The 20,427-nt window shown below is 43.3% G+C and overlaps 2 protein-coding genes across 2 annotated transcripts; one reads left to right on the top strand and one right to left on the bottom strand.

Annotated features, from left to right (window-relative positions):
• Positions 1–44: 44 nt before the first annotated feature.
• arpin (actin related protein 2/3 complex inhibitor) lies at positions 45–5,611 on the top strand. Its single transcript, XM_035396516.1, has 6 exons — positions 45–698; positions 1,058–1,133; positions 1,323–1,455; positions 2,674–2,880; positions 3,851–4,014; positions 4,534–5,611. Exons 1-6 carry the CDS (start codon positions 607–609, stop codon positions 4,540–4,542), a joined length of 681 nt encoding a protein of 226 aa, XP_035252407.1. The 5' UTR covers positions 45–606; the 3' UTR covers positions 4,543–5,611.
• Positions 5,612–7,155: 1,544 nt separating this feature from the next.
• Positions 7,156–20,374, bottom strand: anpepa (alanyl (membrane) aminopeptidase a). Its single transcript, XM_035396511.1, has 20 exons — positions 19,504–20,374; positions 18,770–18,912; positions 18,321–18,466; positions 17,693–17,813; positions 16,854–17,008; positions 16,489–16,602; positions 16,229–16,372; positions 15,742–15,807; positions 15,335–15,400; positions 14,665–14,813; positions 13,567–13,652; positions 13,127–13,260; positions 12,612–12,667; positions 11,305–11,452; positions 10,823–10,911; positions 9,871–9,981; positions 8,918–9,085; positions 8,676–8,816; positions 8,236–8,317; positions 7,156–7,952 (listed from the first exon to the last, which is right to left on the bottom strand). The coding sequence occupies exons 1-20, from the start codon at positions 20,079–20,081 to the stop codon at positions 7,785–7,787; spliced, it is 2,865 nt and encodes a 954-aa protein (XP_035252402.1). The 5' UTR covers positions 20,082–20,374; the 3' UTR covers positions 7,156–7,784.
• Positions 20,375–20,427: the final 53 nt, after the last annotated feature.

Genomic DNA, 20,427 nt, shown 5'->3' with positions numbered 1-20,427 from the left:
TAAATAAAAAATAGGTACGTGCATATTTGAAACAGATTGCGGGAAACATCCCTTTCCATATCCTTTGGGACAATTGCAACGAATTCAGTTGGAGTTTAAATATCTTACCACAAGACCACAGAAATGAACAAGAACGGAAGTGCTGTGCCTAATTTTTTTAGATAAATAGCGTTCGGTGCCATTTTATGTAGCTGTGTGATATAGTGGTTCAAACTCTTCCTAAACTGTATGTAGTTGCCAGTTTGTGGATGGAGTCAGCTCATTATCCTCCTTTGAGATCAGACGCACTACCGAAAAAAACATTCAGTGAATTGGTCCGTGTTAGGGTGTACCATGATGGCTGAATTAGGGGGTGGCCAATTTGATTTCTTTCTTTCTGGTACCTTCTTTTGGAGCCTTAACATAAAGTGGATGTACAAAAAGTTTATTTCACTTAACTTAAGAGGGATATCTTAAATCGTGGTAATTCCTGACCATGCACCAAAAACATACACCAGAAAACATTTCTTTTAGGCGTGTTCACTTCCCAGTTGACGGTCGTAGAGGAACAGGAAATAAACGGAAAGTTTGTTGCGGGAAGCAAAGCAGGGAATCAAACGAGCTACAATGAGTCGAATTTATCAAAACACAGCGCTGCAAAATAAACCTGTTAACAACGAAAAAATAAACAGCAAGTGGCAGCCATCTACCTACCAGAGGTAATGGCATTACTTAATTTTCTAACTAGGTTTTATTTTGTAGTGTCATGAGCTGTCATGCTGCCCGTGTTCACCGTTGACCAAACAGTTCACATAGTAGACTAGCTTGTAAAGTAATGTAATTTAACATTAGCTATGACTAGCTACCAATTTAAGGACGATGATTTGCATTTACTCTCATCTTTAATTTCATAAAGGTGGTCAGTTGGTTTCCTTAAAACGTCCGCTTGTTCCTTATCGTTACACGCTGAATTAGATAAGCTACACCATGTTTAGCTAAATAGAGCACCGACATTATACTTAGTGTGTGAATGTGCAACTGAACCAAAGTTTGCATTGATTTTTTTTCTGATCTACAGTGGTCCTGGTGTCATTTTGGAGGGCAGTTTGGTTGATGTTTCACGGCACGTAATCACTGACGACTGCAACGAAAAGGTATTCGGGGTATTTTAAGTTAAACTAAATGGAACCGTCTGCATTCAGCCCACCTAACAAACGTGGGTGTGTGAATGAACCATTATATTATATATCCATTTAAATATATTGTTCATTTTTCATACGCATACATTACGTGGAATTACGTTCAGTTTCTGTTCATCTGTAATTTTGTCTTGCTACTGGCAGGATCGCTATTATGTTCTGTACATTAAGCCCAATCGAGTTCATCGGAGGAAGTTTGATGCGAAAGGGAACGAGGTCGAGCCGAACTTCAGTGACACCAGGAAGGTCAACACTGGCTACCTGATGTCATCTTTCAGTAAGCATTAAACGGAGATGTGCACACCCCCCCTTCTTTGCATGTCATTACAAAAACGGTTGAATATTTCGGAAGTTTCAAGATCTTTGCACTCATGGCACACCGTTTGTCTCCATCAAAGTTAAATGTAGGGCTTCTGTCATTAAATAAATCTGAGAAGACACTTATATATTTTTGTTAAGTCATTGATTTGAGAAGTGCCCAAATGCATATACAATTTTTGTATTGTTCTGAGGATGCTGCTTAGGGACATTAATGATCCAGACACTGATATAGCAAATAAGAAGTGAAAACTAGTACAAATCACAATACTGTATGTCTTATTTGAAGATGCAGGTGTAAATCTTGCCTGCGCATTGGGATTGTTGCAAGTGACACAAGTGGCACATGCACAACATGAGGGAAAATTGGGTGTTTCATTGTTTTCATGTGGAATGATCTGTATCTCAGGGTAACAAATCAGTGTTGTATCCCTAGAACATTTAAACTCTTGACCATATACACTGTAGATCTGAATGGACAGAACTGAATGTGAAAGAAGGAAGTGAACTCTACTCTAACGCTTCCAGGACAAAGGTCTTCATGGATCAGCAATGTCTGTTTGTGTGTGCATGTGGACAAATAAAACTTATCACCACAGCACTGAAGTACTTTTCCATTAAACAGAGTCCATTTATTGTGTTTATTAGTATTTTTTACAGAACATAAACTACATAGTTCTCCATTTTTCTCTTGTCCCTCATCTAGTGTTGTGTTGTAAGATTAATAGACTAGTGTTATCGGCTATGACCCTTATGACTTAGCATCAGCACTGTTTGTTGCCTAGACCTGTATGTAAGCACTTGTGAGTTGCTCTGACTGAAAGCGTCCGTTACATGGTAAATGCAGTCTGGGTGTGCAGGCAGTGACCTGTATGTAACTGAAATGATCGGAAGCACCCAGCGGGGTTGTGGGAGAGGATGTGGTCTGAGTTTGAGGCCTTTGTTCCTGGAGCATCGGCTGAGCTGAATGGTTAGCCACACGTTTCGTCTCTGTGCCCAGACCTCGCGCGCCTGTGCCTGCACCTCGTGCAAAGCCGAAAAAAACCCATCCGTGTTGGTTCACGTGTCCGTCCGTCATCCGAGTGCGCACCCCGCTTGGTGCGTCCCCGAACGCGCGGTACGGCGCGCCGTGTGACCTCCCCTCAGGACGCGTGGCCTGTTTTTTTTCGATGGGCAGAGGTGGAGGCCAAAGGGGAGACGGATCGCCTGTCCGAGGAGGATCTGAAGGCGGCGGTGAACAAGGCGGAGCTCGTGAAGGTGACGGACAGGCACGCCCCCGGCGGGACCGTGGCGTTCTGGCTCCCCGAGGCGGAGATGCAGAAGACCGAGCTGGAGCAAGGCCAGGACGTCCGCCTCAAGACCAGAGGAGACGGGCCCTTCATTTGTAAGTTGTCACGAGGGGCTTCCTGTGTTTTTCCTTCTTTGTTTTAAATTTTTTGTTTAACTTATCATTTTCCGAAAGCACTTGGCTCTGCATTCACAAACTTCCCTGTTCTTACTTAAACGTAAACAGTGTTTTGTTTGGAAGGGGGATTTGGGCTCGCCCACAGTTGTCTTTTCTCCTGACAGCATATGTGTGTGTGTCTATGTGTCTGTTTGTCTGTGTGTGTGTGTGTGTGTGTGTGTGTGCGTAGTGTGTGTGTGCAGGCGTGCCTGCGTGCGTGCGTGTGTGTGTGTGTGTAAGAAATACAGAAATTAAAAGTCAGCCAGGGTGCTGTCTTGAGTAGTGCTCCAGTGTAGTAACTGGGCTAACTGGTGGAGCCCAAAGTGAGAATAAGTGGAGACTTGTAGTGTGTGTTTTGCATGTGCTAGCATGTGCCAACAATGGGACAGGTCTATGAGGGCCAAAAATCACATCAAATACAATGTATTGTCAGTGCAAGTCATTAGGATACAAGTCCAGTCTACTCCTCTGAAGGGACTGTACTTGTAGCGATTACGGTATTTGATTCAGTCATTGAACTGAAAGTGCTGTGGACTGGTTCAGTTGATCCATATTGATATTTATCAGGTAGAAAAGTATTGCGTCTGCCCTTGCCCACACCCAGGCACACATGCAGCCCTGCTGGTGCTATGTCTGTTAATCACTGGGTGGGCATGGAGGGCACTATCTAATCTCCATAGTTACATACAACTGCCGTTCCTGATAAAATATGGGTTCAATAGGTTCATTTTAGTGATAAACAAAATAAGTTAGCTACTTAAGTATGCTACTTATGTTTGCAAGAAAAAGTTTGTGAACCCTTTGGAATTACCTGGATTTATGCATTAATTACTCATTGAATGTCTCCTTCTCTCCAGTTTGCTTGAATAACGGTAATGGTTGTTATTTAACGGGTGTGTCTCCTCCCCAGTTTCCTTGGCTAAAGTGGACGGAGGCACGGTGACCAAGTGCAACTTCGCCGGAGACGAAAACGCCGGAGCCTCTTGGACGGACAAGATAATGGCGAACAAAGATGGCGGGGGGAGCGGGGCGACGGGGGGTGGCCAGGGCGAGGGGGCGGAGGACGAGGAGTGGGTAAGGCCAGAGAACAGGCCTCGTTCTGTCCGCTGTTTTTAAAATGGCACGCTTGTCGTGCTTTTTTTTTATGCCAGCTGGCATCAGGAACCTTTCAGAAACCAATATGTTCAGTTGCCCACACGTGGAGTGGTCCTGCCTTCTTGTTGTCTGTGTGGGGCTCAGGACTAGCCAGTAAAAAAAAAAAACCTTAAAAACAGTCATGTTGAACAGCTACACCAGCATGGCATAATAGTTAGTAGCTGGGCCTTCATAACTTGGAGGCTGCAGGTTGAAGTCCCAGGTGGGCCGTGTCTGTTGTTTTTCAGCAGAAGTCATTAGCCTGACCTGCTTCACTGAACACACAGCAATAGATATGCATTGCTTTCGTAAATAGCTTTGTGAATGGAGCATTGAACAAGACAAACACCGATGGTGTCTTGGATGAGGGCATCTGCTAAGCAAATTAACGAAGAAGAAGAAGAAGAATGAATGCATCGTGGCCCACTCACAGAGAAACCTGTATTCTGTTTGTTCCAGGATGACTGAGATGGGAGGTGCTACTCCTGGAGGAAGCAGGACCGGGGCACACACAGTGGCTTCCAGTGCAGAGAGAACACCACACTATTACCCACAAACCCCTGCATGGGCTGGAGGCCGAAGAGGAGGTCACAGGCTGCTGGCAATTTTGTTAAGGGAACATTATTCAACATGCAGACATATTTTATGCCAGCTTATATTGCTGTGTCATGCCAATACATAGAGATGTATACATAATCTCATTATAACTATGCATAGTGTCATAATAACGCAACTAATATACTCGGTTCAGATCAACACTGTGACCAAACCAAAATTTAACGTCATAGTTGAATTTATTTGTTCACTGTTCCTGGATCTTCTGTTTTTTTGGGGATAAGGTTTTTGTGCAACAGTGCCAATAGGCAGGCAAGAGTCATATTATCTAGTATTTTTTTTTACTGGTATTGCAATAAAGAGATTTTTACATACAACAACCAGAAAACTGAGGTTTTTATATCTGGATAATATCATTGTGAGTTATTGCTGACCTATGCTCTGTATATAGTTCTTTGCACGAACATTTGCAGATGCTTGTAGGTTTTGGCCAGTGTGGTTGTAAGCTAACTCATGGGTAATATTGCTACCGCTAGAATAAGCTTTATGGAAAAAACAGGTAGTTTTTAGACATCCAGTAAGTTATTTTAGCTATCGTACCGATACAGATAAAAAATATTAAAAAACACCACATTTATATACGGACATAGATGATCTGCCATCTCTTCATGAATAATGAGATTGATCCAGCAATATTAATTTAAAGATAAAGCTGAAAAGGTCAGTCAATCAGTCAGGGGAGATGGGTCATGGGAGATCAGTGCGCACTCCCCAAAAACAATCCCAAAGTGAGGAATTCATCCCAATTTACTATAATCGGCCAAAATAATAAGGAAAGAAATCAGGTAAAGTGCAGACAGCCTGCAGTAGTCCGTCAGGCTCTCCGCCATCCATTATATGTGGAGAATTAATCAAAAAAAAAAGGACACCACTGCCTTCCTCAGCAAGCAGTAATCAATAACTGCATTTTAAACAAGAACACCACATACATGAGGAGTGAAGTATTGAGCATTCACAAAGATATAATGGATTCCAGTGGAGCCATCCAAACAAGCCACCTCTTAATGAGGCCACCAAAGCACTTCCAAAATTCCGTGCTACGTGCATCCCTGGCTCACCTGAACATTGTGTTGCAACAAGATCACGTGCATGCCCGATGTCCCTAACAATTGTCCTGATCTAGCCGCTCTGTGTGTTTCAATCTCTTTCTTATCTTGGTTTGGTTATTATATTGGCTGAGTTGTTTGCTCACAGTGGTTCAGCTCACATTGTGATTTCACCAGTTATCTTCTGCTTCATCTGTTTTAATACCATGATTCATTTCTGGCCATCCGTATCACGAAGCAGGATTAACTGGATAGCTGCACTGAGTTAAACCCGGAACCCGCTCAAATCTGAAACATGGAACGAAGTAGAAAGAGCTGTTCCAGCTCTTACTCCAGAGGTTCAGTAATGCTGATTTGTGATACAGGCCCCAGGTCCTGGTGGGCCGCGGAATCTGATGGTTTTTGTTGTTACTCGGGACTTCATTGATTAACTCACCTCACCTGGTTCCTTGGGTCTGAATTGGTTGCTGATATCAAAAACAAAAACCAGCAGACTCTGTGGCCCACCAGGACCTGCAGCCTGTATCACAAAGCAAGATTACATGATCCTTACCTAGGTAACTGAACTGAGTAAAACCCAGAACAGCTCATTTGACTTTGTTCCATGTTCCAGACTTGGCAGAGTTCTGGGTTTTCCAGGTAACTCAGCGATCCTACTTTGTGATACAGGCCCCAGGAATGAAGATCACTGCACCAGGGTGTTGCTATGTCAGGGTTTCACCTTTTGAGATGGTCAGAGACTGCCTGTTTCCCCGTTCCTACGGTTCCCAATTTGTGTATGTTTGGTTTCTCTTCTTTGTCATGGGGTTTCACTGCATGATTGATTTAATTAGTGTTAGTGTCTTGTTTAGTTATTTAGTCTAACCTTTCTTCTGTGGGATTTGTGTCATTATTGTACTGTTGGTTTTTATCATTGTTTGCACTTGAGTTTTATTCCCATCTTTCCCAGTGTTTGCCATGCTTGTTAGCTTTGTTGCTGAAGTACTGTGTTTATAATAAATCTCGTTAGTTAAAAAAATATATTTCTGTTAAAATAACACAATTTACTTGTATTTATTTTGTGACTAGTTTGCTTTTAGAAGCCAGTTGGCAGACCACTTTTGCGGCTTTTTCCCAAACAAGCATTATTCAGGCCTTTGGATTTTATAAATTCATGGTTGTGGCTTCTTTGGCAGACAGATTAAATCACATTGTCTTGGGATTTTGAAATCTGCCAGGTATGGTTTTGACGGGATTCAAACCTGCAACCACCTGTTTTTTGTTGTGCATTAAAGATATATTGCCTAATTTGCAGAGAAATATGTCCAGTAAACTTTCAGTTGTTTCAGTAGTTTATCTTTTTATATTAAAATATTGACAGGAATCAGCAAATTATGAAGTTTTAGACAGCTCAAGTAATGAAAGAATTGGCTTCAAAAACATTAATAACATTAAATTTATTATAAAGCTTTTTTTTTACAATCAGGTATTTATATGTATGCAGTATTTAGTATATTTACAAGTAAAACCAAAGATGCAGTGTAATAAGGTTCCCGTGTCCAATTTCATACTTCAGTTATTTTAGGCTAATTCAACTTCCAAAAGTCTTTTAGGTGTGAATTTGTTTTTGTGAACATTATTGAAAAGGTTTCTGAAAGACCAAGGTTAAAATGAATATATTGTATAAGGTTAAGTACAAATAAATTAAAAAATATGGCTATTCCATAATCACAAACAAAACAAACAAAATCCAGTCCCATGATATTGCAGGAATTGTGCTACAGTACATCCTGGGCTGATCCATGGTAGATGGTCAGAAGTTCAGCATTGCACATTATCTATTGAATAAGTCATTTAATTGTGATGAATCCAACTCATTAACTTAGTTTCAGCGTTTCTCTCTCTAAAAAAAAAAAAAAAAACAACTTCCAGAACTTTTCAAGAGCGACAGAACCCAGCTGAATTTCCAGAAACCTCAGAAAGGACAAAAACACAGCTGTCTGTTTCAAGTGGCACGGCTCTCTGGACTTCCCATCTGTTTCTGCTCTGCGCGTCTCTGCCGCTTCGCCGTTAGAGCCCCTGGCTCTCGGCAGGCTGTCCCCGAAACCAGTCCAGCACGGTCTGTTTGTTTTCTTTCACCCACTTGATGTTCGCCTGAGTCCTCTCGATGGCCTGCTGCAGAGCGCGGGTCCCCGAACTGAGCGTGTCCTCCGGGTGCTCCTTCTGGAACTGCCTCAGCTGCACCGCGTCCATGGCGACGGGAAAGGGTGAGTGTTAAACAGACAAACATCGGCGGACCCCCCCCCCCCCCCCCCCCCCCCCCCCCCACCCCCGACAGCTGAACCTACAGCCTCATCGTAACAGACTCTCTGTTTTCCTCGTGGAAAATCACGTTTGCCCCAATTTTTTACATCGCTAAAAAGAGAGGGAAAGAATGCTGGACAGAGATTACGGAGGAAAGTTGAGAACGCAGAGCCGACAAGTGGGCAAGTCGCTAAGCTACCCCATAAAATGATTTTACCTGCTGAAGTTCAAATTCTGTGGAGAATCTCTGTGTCACTCCGTCAATAAGGCTGCCCAATGACATGATTCCCCCTCCATACCTGAAAATGGAGTTTCGCTGCTGTTAAACCACAAGCCTTTAATTAGCCCCAGCAAACAACTTTATTATGGCTGCAAGGAAACAGATAATTTAATATGCTTGTCTCAGCAAATGTGTCACAAGCAAAGCAATGTAGCAATGCAGGAAATAGCCCTAAGCAACCTTTGTCATGGGTACTATTAACATGGCGTTTGCTAATCTAATGACCTAATGTGGATTTATAGCTAGGTTTTGCTGGGAGTTTACTGTACAATATTAGTGGACACACGCCTATATATACAACCACAGATAACAACAGTAACTCTGTTCTGGTCTGCTTGACAGGGGTGGCAGAGAGATTGACAGAAAAGATGACTAACTCCTCGCTGATGTAGGACCACTGCGATTGGACGAAGTCCCAGGCAAGGCTCTGCCCGGCCACATTCCTGGCAATGTAATTGATGGTGGAGACGGCATCCATCTTCCTTATCTTGTCTGGGTCCAAAGTATACGACAGGTATCTGCGGGACGGAGTGACACGTCAGAGGCGGGGAGCCGTTGTAAAAACCGTACAGCGTCATCGGCGGAACGCGCCGTGCGCTGGAACCCGCGCGGCTCTTGCCTGCTGAGAATCCAGATGTCTTTGCTGCAGGACAGGGCGTATCGCAGCTTGTCTTTTTCGGTGGCGATGGTGGCGTCCTGGTACCGCTGCCAGACTATTTCCCACTCCTCCTCCCCCGCTGTGGCGATGCCGTTGCAGTAGATGGCGGACCTCAAATTGGGATGGATTCTGGAAGGAGGAGGACGACACCATCAATGCGTCAAAACCTCATGGCAGCCATTTTCAGCTTGTACTTTCTGTACTTGCGGAAAAACTTCCTCGTCAGGCCAACAGATATAACTCAGCGTCTTTCGGTATGCTTAATGAATGTATGGTGCCACCTGATAATGCTTTCTGATAACGTTTTTTGGTTGATTTGCTCCTGATTGGCTACTTCAAACATTTTTGAAATACATTGGCCAATTGATAATTAGGTAATGGAGGCACAAGACTGATTAAGGCAGGCCGCCATGTAAACATGACCTAGACGGCCCAGTGTTAGATGTTGGTGGATCTAGTGTGTGTCCAGCTGTAGTACAGTACTGGAGGCTAAATTCAGAACAGTTGGATGGTTTTGCATTCAGAAGCACCTGGCTAACCTGTTGTATACCAACATTCGCATACAGATTAATCTAATATGTGAACAACTCATGACTGTCAGTCAGAAGCCTACATTGGCTAGAGATTGGTACATTAGTATTGTCCAACAATTAGCCACATGCTGTTTGCCATAAAGCAAACCATACTCAAGGCCAACAGAATTCATTTTTGAGATACAAATATGACATTGTGCTGACATTGAGCCCAGTGTTTTGCATTAAGTGGGTAAATTCATTGCAATAAAAAATAATGCATTACACAAAATTCCACATTTTACCATAGAGCCTTCGTGATGCGATCTGTGTAAGCGTTTGCCTTAAGAATTCTGCTAACTTGTGTAAGTGAGCTGCATTAAAACTGGTCTCAGTGCTTACGTATTGTTGACTGGGTCGTCTATCCATTCGGCGAAGACGCGTTTTACCATCTCCGTGCACTTGGGTAAGTCGTTGCTGCAAGCCACGGAGATGGCGTTGATCTGGCTGTGCCTGTGGCGATTTAAAAAAAACAACAGTCTCATTTTAAGCAGAAAGGAAGGCTGGCCAAAGTTAACAGAATTAGCTGAATGAAGTGAGTAACCTCTGTTATTATCGAAGTGGTCCATTTGGCTGTAGTCTCGGTAGACCCTCAGTTTGTAAGACACACGATACGTTCATGAATCAGCTGGATTTTTCCTTTTTGGAACAAATTTTTTTGTATCACCATTTTACTATATTCCTCGGTTTTCACATTGCATGCCTGTCCCATCGCCGCAGAATTCAGTCATTTTGGAGAGTGCGCGCCGCAGAAGCACACCCCTTTGTCTCTCTGCAAACCCCCAGCCGAGCTGCGCCTTTCATGCTTTGGAGGAACGTGCATTTTGGAGCTGCTGTCTGCAGACGGCAGGGGCTCGCGTGACCGAGTCATTATTGCCTAATAAGACAGGGGAAAGGGAATGCTGACTGAACCCCTCCTTTCCTGGGCAATGCCGGGGGCTCTGATGCACTACAGGCACCTCCCCAGACTCAATAGCACTGGGGGAGATTTAATTATGGAAAGAAATATTTTCCATGGGACTTTTTGCCTTGTAGTTGGGTTTCAGTTCCTAACCTCAGAGTCACATACAGATGAATGGATGGCCATAGGTATCTTCTGATCCTCTATAACACCAAATGGGTTAGAACCACATGCAGGAGAACATGTTTAAAATGTAATTAATTATGATACTGCCCCCCCCCCCCCCCCCTCCCCCCCACCAACTCCCTCCACGCCAGTCAACTGTGGCACAAAATAGTTAAAAAGGCGGCCTGGCTGAGTTTGCGGACTGCTGCAGAAAAATATCCCACTTACTGTGCTGTGTAACTTGTTGGAACTGTTGAACTGAGGGTGTCATTTTCAAAATAGTCATACAGCGGAGTCACTTGGTTCCTGAGGTAAGCCTAGAAACAGGATGAAGGGTAGTCATGTTTTTTGTTGCGTCTTTTTTTTTTTTTGCTTGTACAGTTTTTACATTGTGATTGAGGCACAGATACAATCTAGTCAGAACATCCATTAACTTGAGGTCTGCCAAGTGTTCAGTTTAAAAATGAACGTCTGTTTGAACAACTGAACAAATGAGTGATGAGTTACTCTGAAGATTCCTTCCACCATCACTATATCAGTCAGGAATGCAACTCTGCATTCCCTGCAACACCTATCGTTTCACTAATAAAAGGTGTGTAATAACTAATTACACACCTTTGTGTAACTAATAATAACTGATGTGAATGGTGCACCCTGATGAAAGGCAGTACTGTCATGGCACCGAGAACATTCCAGGTGAAGTGACTTACCTTCATAGGGCCATAGACCTCCGAGCGGTCGAACATGAGGATGAAATAATCCAGGTTTCTCAGGGCGGATTCCCACGGGATGTACTCCACATCATTGGAGAGATACTTAGTTGTGTTCAAAGCCAGCGTGACGTTGATGTACTTGGCTCTGAATGAGAGACAGAGAACACATGTTAGTAAATCCAGCGCAGTAATCCATGCTTGGGGTCGTTTCTCAATGTGTATTTTTCTCTGTGACAGTTTCCAGGAAAACGCTCCTCGGCCTCACACTACTCATGAGAAAGAAATGTTCAAACAAGAAAAACAAAAAGACTGACCTTGTCGATTAAAGTACACAAATGTTGTCATTTGACAGGTCAGCAATTTTAATAACATTTTTAAGCAAACAAATGCCTTTAATAAAACAGCAAACTTGTTCTTGTAAGACGAGGGCCTGGATTTGATCTGACTGCACTTCAAATTGTCCTATACTTTGAATAACAAAACTCAGCAAGCATGACTTTTTTTTCTTCACATAAATTTAACACACCCAGCGAGAATGAAAATGTTGCGATGAGCATGTTCTTCTTGCTTAAGCGGTGAAGCAAGATAATGGCAACTTGCTCAATCTCATAATTCTCAGACATTGCATCATTTTGTACCACGGCCTCAAATCCTGCATATATATGTATACTTATTTGTCAGTTCAGTACAAACCTATCTGAAGAATGACATTAGTGTGTTTGTGTGTAGTTTGCTCTTCTGAGTTCAAACAGTAACCCAGCGTCATGTAAAGGTACAGTATCTGTATGGCCTCTGACCATTTCATTACATTACAGGCATTTAGAAGACGCTCTTATCCAGAGCGACTCAGACAACTTTTACGTAGCATTTACATTGCATCCATTTATACAGCTGCATAAACAATGCAGGTTAAATATCTTGCTCAAGGGCAGTGTCCAACCTGGGAATTGAATCTATGACCTTTAGATTACAAGACCAGCTCCTTACCCATTATACTACACTGCTGCCCCAGTGTAAGCTATACATCCCAAAAAAGCTATACATCCTCAAAAATGGAAAGAAGACCACCAATCCTTTCTGTATTTTATGTACCTTATTCACATCATAGATACAGAAGATAGTAAAATTCACAAATCTACTGGAGGTAAAATTTTGGATGTTTGACTGAACTGTTCTATGAATATAGTGACATGGACCAGACCATAAAGAGTTACTCAAATCCTGAAAACGTAGAGTCACCAGAGAGTTGGGAGAATTCTCACTCAGGAAACATGTCAGAATGAACTTCTCAAAACTACACTTACCTTGCCAGATTAAAAGCATCATCTATTAGCTGGCCTCTGTTGATGAGAGGTATGTCCTGAAAACAAAATAAATTAAACTTTAATTTTACTGTATAACTGTATATATTGAGCACCTAAGCAGCTAATACTGGTGTGCTCAAACAAATGCTTTCCATTGGTGTCTAATTTATAGACAAGCATTGACTGGTTATACATGTATGCTGACTTTAAGGCAAATCAATTTTTCAGGACACTGTAGTCCAAGGTGTAAGAGACCTTTACATTTTGAATGGACAAAAATGGAGGAATAATGACCAGGGACAGGGCTGGCAATATTCCTGTGGGAGCCTGTAGCTTGCAAAGTGGACCTGAAAGATTTTTCAGAGCGAATTTATAGTTATCAACACAAGAACATTTTTTTCAGTCCTTTTATGAATCTCCATGCCACTGGTGGGATATTAGTCTAGTCTGATCCCTTTCACACACAAACATCAAAACTTTCTGCGCTCACAAGAGACAGAGCTGAAAGAAATTACACTGTGACTGTCGTTCAGCTGCTGAAGGAGTCTCTGCCAGTTTTCTGGATTGTAGTTGACTCTGAAATATCCTGTGCAGTTCACATTGGCCAGAATCCAGTCATCGCCTTGGGCCTTGTATATAGTCTTCGAGACTGTTAGGTAAAGAGACAGGTGTCAGGATGAGGGAAATCACGTTTTCTCTTTGCAACTTAAGGTCAGTTAACACCTCTTCCATTGGGCACTGTCTTTGAAAAGCAAATTCAATCTACAGTGTTTGGCCAGCATCACAAGTTTCACTTGTGTCAGGTAACCTTTTTCTCCAATTGATTATAAGCAATCATTGAACTTACAATGTCAGAAATCAATAAAGAAATACTTAAAAAAAAAATAGGAAACACAGCATAGAAGTCAAAATGTGGTGAGGTTTAATTGAATTTCAACAGCTTCTTTCTTCTCACCTGGACCTTTAACTGTCAGCAAATCCGGTTCTTTTTCCACTTTTCCACCAGTTTTCATAACCCTTATCGGAACTTGCCACAGGAAGCTGAGAGAGAGAGAGAGGGAGAGAGAGAGAGGGAGAGAGGACCGATCTATTATACATATTCCAATTGCCGCGACCACAGAAGCACTGGTGTGAAAAAAAGGGAAGAGGCCAGGACATTCTGTTCACATCCATCCATCCGGCCATTTTTTTTTTTTTCTTTAGCCGTGCACTGGGAGCTTTGCCCTGTGATCACGAGCCTGGAATCCAGCCTGCGATCTCCAGGGGAGCACGCCGAAGCATTTCGCAGGGTCAGCCATATGGGCTTCTGGTCAGCTCTCAGCGTGTGCGTCCCGGCTGAAACCGCTCCCCTGCTTCCCATTCCGTGTGTTCTCTCTCCTAGTTTGGATTGCCCAATCTGCTAGCCTGTCCCAATCTGCTAGCCTGTCCCAATCTGCTAGCCTGTCCCAATCTGCTAGCCTGTCCCGGTGCCAAAGGGCTCAGCCTGAGAGAGCTCAGTCTGTCACACGCACGTCGCCGTGTCGATGCAGTGCAGCTGTTCAGTCAGACGACTGCACTTTGCGCACGGCTGGCGTGGACAGTCAGCTGTTCCGCAAGAGGAACGTCTCCTGCCCTGCGAGGCACTTTTGAAGGTCTTCAAAGTACCTCCACGCTTTGATAGGCAGAGGTTCCTAAAAATTAAGCCCCCCTAAAATGACTAGCTTGCGGCTGAGGATCCGCACCTACATAAAATGGTGGACACCTTTATCCGGCAGCCACAAGTGTAGGGTTATAGGCTCTTGTGTCACCCAGGGACGGAAAGGTTTCAGCTGGTTGGGATGACAGTGTCTCTTTGCGCAACTGTAATGCCACCTTCCCCTTCCACTGATTGGACGCCTGAGTGTCTGTCCCTTAAGCTGCACACGAAGTGTCATCCTCCATCTCATCAAGGAAAAAGATTTTTAAAAAGACAAAAATACTGATTCACGGGCACATGGGGGTTTCCGGAACCCCCAGTTTTGGGGAACCATGATAAATGATGATCTGCTATTTTTTCCGCAGAGTAAAGACTTACTTGTAATGTGAGGTCTGGTTGAGGAGGAAGTGCTGTTGGGCTACGGTCCCTGTAGTGGTGTTGATGGTGATGACGGGATAGCCCATCTGCTCAGTCCAAGTTTTCATCACCTCCGCCACTTTTTGCCTTCCCTGGTTACTGTCTACAGCCTGGAAAAACCCGTTTCAGGGAAATTAAACTTATTCTCCAGGGACTATTCTCTTTCAGTCTCGCATAGCCAGACCTATCTCCACACTTCGTTTCAGCGCTGTGCCAGCGCTGGAGAAAGGTCTGGCTCAACCCATTACCATTCCGATATTGGGGAAAAAAATGCTCTGGCTTGTTTGTATTTCTTTAAACCAATCACAGTCGTCTTGGGTGGCGCTAAGCCCAGGATGCAGCGACGGTGCCCTTGCAAAAACAGTAACACACAGATAGCGGAAGGGGAGGAGAATTCCGACTGAAATAGTCGGCCAATGGCAGGCTTATACCCACAATCTATATCCTGTGAATCAGACTAATTCTCTTTTAAAGTCTAAAACAAAATTTCTTCATGTCTTCACAATAACGCTTCAGTGCCCTAAGGATTACGAGCATGGACACTTGTACGATTTATTCAGTTTCAAAAACAAGAAACAGGAAAAAAGACAAAAACAACAGGCTTTTGCAACAGTGCGGGTTGTTATCCTACCTGCTGTAAATGGCTCCAAAGGTCTTTGTAATCAGCGTTACCGTACTCGTGAGCCTTCAGATAGGTCTTTGAAAAAAATAAAGAAACTAATTTTGAGTATATTGCATACGCACATATCACTGTATGTAAATGTGTTGTGTTATGAGTCATTGAAATGAATGAGACTGAAAAACCATGATTTTTTAAAATCACTTTTTCAGAAAGGTAACAGAACTTGTTTTTTGCAGTTTGACAAGCAAGACTAATATGCCACAGCTCTCTCTCTCCCCCACCCCTCTCTCTCATGCTGTGTCTCCCCACTCGTTGTCTGCCTCTGAATAGTCACTGAATAGATCCGAACCCCATTAATGAATCATCCTGGATAAATGGGCATCTGTTATGAAAATGGTTGATTAAATAATACTTACACGCAGGCCTTCTATAAAGACATCGTCAGAAATGTAATCAGATAACATTCTTAATACGGCAGCTCCCTAGGATAAAAAGAAAATGGTAAGTGGTTATTTAAACAATATTTATACATTTTAATACTTTACTATAATTTACTATAAGTAATGTTACTACATGTGTATAATGGTATATTTTAGAAATTGTTATATAGTATTTAACAAATGATCTATTACTTATTTTGCATATTTATATGCAAGCATTTTGAAAATGCACTACAAATGGCAAATGGACAAAATAGCAAATGAGTGCAATATATTTTCCAAGTAGTTGAAAGCCAATGCAAATCCGCCTAAATGACTAGCAACACAAACTACTCCGATGTGGTCATAACCAGAACACAACACTGGTTAACCCAATGGCAGATTTGAAAGCCTTATGGTTATGGCTGAGTTGTGAAGCGAACTTGTATTCAGAAAAAACAGGACGAGCCGATCGGGCCAGAACCTTGCTGTACGTGATGGAATCGAAGAGCTGGCCGATCTCGGCAGGCGTCTGGACGTCCTCCTCTCTGGAGCTGAGGGGGTGCGAGGTGGCCAGGGCGTCCACTTGAAAGACGGACTGGATGTCATTGAGGACCATCAGATCTTTCTGTAAACGGGCGAGAAACAAAACGCAAAGTCCCTCAGATGACAGCACAGAGGGTGCGGTTGGAAGATGTCTTACACCACGCACTCTGAAAACGTGAACGCAAGCGGGTAGCGTACGGTGTTCCAGGTGGGATTGGCTTTGTCCACGCCGAGGTACGAGATGTACGTCGCAAATCCTTCATTCAGCCACAGGTCGTTCCACCACTTCATCGTGACCAGGTTTCCAAACCACTGTTTTCAATTTTGAAAAAAAAAAAAAAACCCCCATCATTGTCAACTATGGCTATGGAGAATGGCTACAACATTGGCGCAAATGTATTTACAAATGCTACTAAATTTGCATGTTCATAGATTTGACTGAATGACAAACTGAATTTTATGGATGGCAGGCAGTCCCTCCTTTCTGATATAGTATGATAAAGTGTTCAGAGGTCACTGTGACTTTGTTCCCCGAGCCTACACAGTCGCTAAATTGGGTGTACCTGATGAGCTAGCTCGTGAGCGATGACCGTGGCAATCCACTGTTGGTTGAATGTGGAGGAGACCCCTTCTTCATACAGAAGGGCCGTTTCCCGATAGGTGATCAGACCCCAGTTCTCCATGGCCCCCGCAGCAAAGTCAGGCAGGGCGATTTGATCTACGGTGAATAAAATCATGAATTGATTAGCAAAAGAAGACGAGAAAAAAAAACACAAAGAAAAGCAATATTTTAAACAGTTAATTACGTGACCACACCAGCGTGGTGTCACATCTGTAAGCTGTTCCCTTAACGATGCAGCCCAATGACTCAAAGCAAAGTTGTTGTAAAACAGGATTTAATGTCCTCATTATGACTATCATTCTTTTAAAAAGGAAACTGTTGTTGTAACTTGAGGTGCCCCAGATGAAACTATTCAAAAGCATTTGCAAAATACTGAGGTTAGCTCAGTTAAGCGGGGACTAAAGCTTTGAATCATTTTTCAGCAGTAATATTTTAACGACAATTTTTTAAAAATAACAACGCCAGCTATAATCTGAATGTACATATGAAGAGTGTTTGATTCCTTAGTGATATGTACAGTTCTCAAAGGATCTCAAAGGAATCAGGAATCAACATGTATAGTGCAGCAACAATGTAAAAAAAAACATAGAGGACTAGTAGAAATAGATACTGTACTTAAATGCATGATACAGTAAACTCTACATGATACAGTTCTGATGCCAAAACTTTGTTTAATCTGACTTATGCTTGCAAACAAAAATTAAGAGTGTGAAATTCACTTTCTGTACCACACATAAAAAAAACCTTGTCTAAATGTTTTCTACGCACAACAGGACTCACCGAGTTTACTTAACGGGTAGTTTATTTGAAAAACCTTTTCATATGCGGCAAGTATATCTCCAGTGATAGCCTGTGCATAGTCGGCATGTCCAGCCTCTATTGCTTCAGGCCTGGCCCATGTCTGAAAAAGAATAAAAGACACTTATTATATGTATATTTCAGGGGCCTTTCGCGCAACATCAACTCAATGCTTTGCCGAGATTATGGACGGACCCAGTTCATGTCTATCTGTGATAAAGCCTCTTTTGAGAGGCCCTTCTCTCAATGTTCAGTGTTGCGATTCCTGCTGGAACTGAATTCCCTGCTCTAAAATGAGCTATGTTTATGTGCAAGTTGCAGGATCAAATGCATCAGATTTTATTTTAAAGAAGATCTGAGAATATTGTGGGATAACATAAATATGTGGGCGCAGATTTTTGTTTTAGCCCAGCAACACAACACCTAATCCAACAAATTCTCTAATCATGGTCTTCAAGCAAGACCTTGATAAGTAGAATCAGGTGTCTTAGTACTGGGTTAAAACAAAAACCTGCAACCACACCGGCCATTTTAGGATAAGATTGGGGACTCCTGATATAGACCATGCAATGGCCCCAAAGGATATTATTTCTGAAACAAGATAACACACCCGAATTGCAGTCCTCAGGTAGGTGGTTTCTTTCGGGTCGAAGGTACACACAACGAAGGCTAAGAGGTAGGTTGACATTTTTTTTGTTGGATGGAATTCAGTAATATACCACGTTTCCCCGTCGATTTCTTCCGTTATCGGAGAGCCTTGTTATAGAGAGTGAAAATATTAATCAGTGCAGAAAGCTTTAAAAATAAAACGGACAAGAGGTTAATTGTTTCAGCCAACACATTTGAGAGAGTTTGCGAAGACCAGGTCAGAATGAGAACATTTGTTTGCTGCCTATTGGACTATGTGATGAACTGATCCAAATGTGAAATTACACATGAATGAAATATTCGTAATACATGTAGGATAAGGGTAAAACATTTGATGGCAGTCAACTGGAAGAATGAAAAGCATTTTATAGCAGCGCCTCACAATACAAGTACTGCCAATTTTTTTCTTACCTGTCGCCTTTGAATTGGAAAGAGCGGTGGTTCCTGCTCGGTGAATAATGGTTATGTGAAAGACAGCTTTCATAGCTGGCTCATCGAAACAGGGAAAAACCTTTCTTGCATCTGTAGGTTGCATCTGGCTAGCAACCATAAATCTAGGATACAAAATAGCATGCTTATTATGTCTGTAATTCGCATTTCTGAATTTAAGGCACTGTGTATACAAATAATCTCCCTCTTATTTATTTGGTATCTGCGTCTGTTCTTTTTGAAGGGAGGGGAAACACAGCAGGGATGTCCTGATGGAAGGAAAACTGGCCCACAAAATCCACACGGGTCTTTCCATCATAAGCACCTTCAGAATGGAACTAGAACACAGTGTCCCTGGTACCATTTGGTAAATCACAATGCTGTCCTAAGGCTAGGGACAACAATGTCAGTTTGCCAAAAACCAGTAAGAGGAGCAGAGCATTCCCTCTCTTGATTTCCATTTCCCCCTTCATCACAAACCATGATAACTATACTGAAAAATCACATGCGGAAGAAAGAAATATTTAAGGTAATCTATCGAGGTGTAATTTGGAGCATGTAAACGAAGGGCTGTGTGGCTGCTAGCGTATGACATCCCGCTACACTGCAATCCTCATCCTCTCTGGCTGGTATGTGTGAATACCGCTTGTGTTTGCACACTCAAAACACAGGAGAGTAGCACGAAGCACACATTCCTTAATGAAAAGTGGCCTTACCGTTTTTCGTCCTCGTTTTCCTGGTACTGGCTGACGTAGAGCCCGGCCAAGTCATCCAGCATCTCCCCTTCGAAAGCAGTGTAGAGGGAGTAGGTGCCGGGAGCTTTCATGCGCTCACGAAGCACGATCTCCAAGAAATTGCTCCCGTCATCCAGAAACGTCTTTTCTTTGATGCGGAGGACAGTTCCGTTCACGTCGGTCACCTGCATGGCGGTCACGTTCAGGTCCTTGCAGTGGACGAAGATCCTGCTGGTGGCTTTCACGCAGTGGAACTTGACGGTGGAGTTCCCGGAGAACGCGAAGGTCTGGTTGGTGACGTTGGTCACCTCCACGTACAGGTACGGCTGCAGGAAGACCTTGTACTCCTCGGGAACCAGGTTCGTGGGCAGCCTCAAGTTCGGCGGCGGCCCGGTCGCCTCCGGGGTGGTCAAGGGCGGAGTCGGCGGGGGCACGGGAGGCCTCAGGTCGATCTGAATTTGGAACAGGGTGATCATGGCGATGACGGAGCCCACGGCGGAGAGGGTGACCACCGCAGTGGCCACAGCCAGCGCCTTGGAGATGAAGATTCCCTGGGACATGTCTGAGCCTTCACAGGGGCATCCGGAGAGGACTTGCTTCTGCTGGCTTCCCTAAGTTTCAACTGACTCCGTATCTTAGAGGCCCTCTACTGAACTCCCATAAAACACACATGCAAAGTCTCACCGCGCTAATTGTTAATAGGTTAAGCATTAACAGTTGAGAAGTGGAGACAGGGCAGAGGAGCCAGAGAGAGAGAATGAGAGAAGGGGGAGAGAAATAGAGAGAGAGAGACAGAGAAGGGGATCGACATTCACTCAAATGCGAGCAGCCCGTTGTTCCCCCGCCTCAGCCCACCTCCTCCCTCCCTCGCTCACATCTGGAACCTCTTCTGCCCCAACTGCCCCC

This window comes from Anguilla anguilla, chromosome 16 (genome assembly GCF_013347855.1).
Source record: "Anguilla anguilla isolate fAngAng1 chromosome 16, fAngAng1.pri, whole genome shotgun sequence".
Classification (NCBI taxonomy): Eukaryota; Metazoa; Chordata; class Actinopteri; order Anguilliformes; family Anguillidae; genus Anguilla; species Anguilla anguilla.
The sequence above is the reverse complement of the archived record's forward strand: the minus strand, read 5'-3'. Positions and strand labels throughout refer to the sequence as shown.

Bases quoted from the DNA above. Each gene is read 5' to 3' on its own strand.
- arpin (XM_035396516.1), top strand. From the start codon at position 607: ATGAGTCGAATTTATCAAAACACAGCGCTGCAAAATAAACCTGTTAAC. The intron at 699-1,057 runs GTAATGGCATTA...TCTGATCTACAG, and splicing joins CAGCCATCTACCTACCAGAG to TGGTCCTGGTGTCATTTTGG. The intron at 2,881-3,850 runs GTAAGTTGTCAC...TCTCCTCCCCAG, and splicing joins AGGAGACGGGCCCTTCATTT to TTTCCTTGGCTAAAGTGGAC.
- anpepa (XM_035396511.1), bottom strand. From the start codon at position 20,081: ATGTCCCAGGGAATCTTCATCTCCAAGGCGCTGGCTGTGGCCACTGCG. The intron at 12,668-13,126 runs GTAATTTCTTTC...TTTTGTTTTCAG, and splicing joins AGCTGAACGACAGTCACAGT to GACATACCTCTCATCAACAG. The intron at 7,953-8,235 runs GTAAAATCATTT...GACGCGGTGCAG, and splicing joins CAGAATTTGAACTTCAGCAG to CTGAGGCAGTTCCAGAAGGA.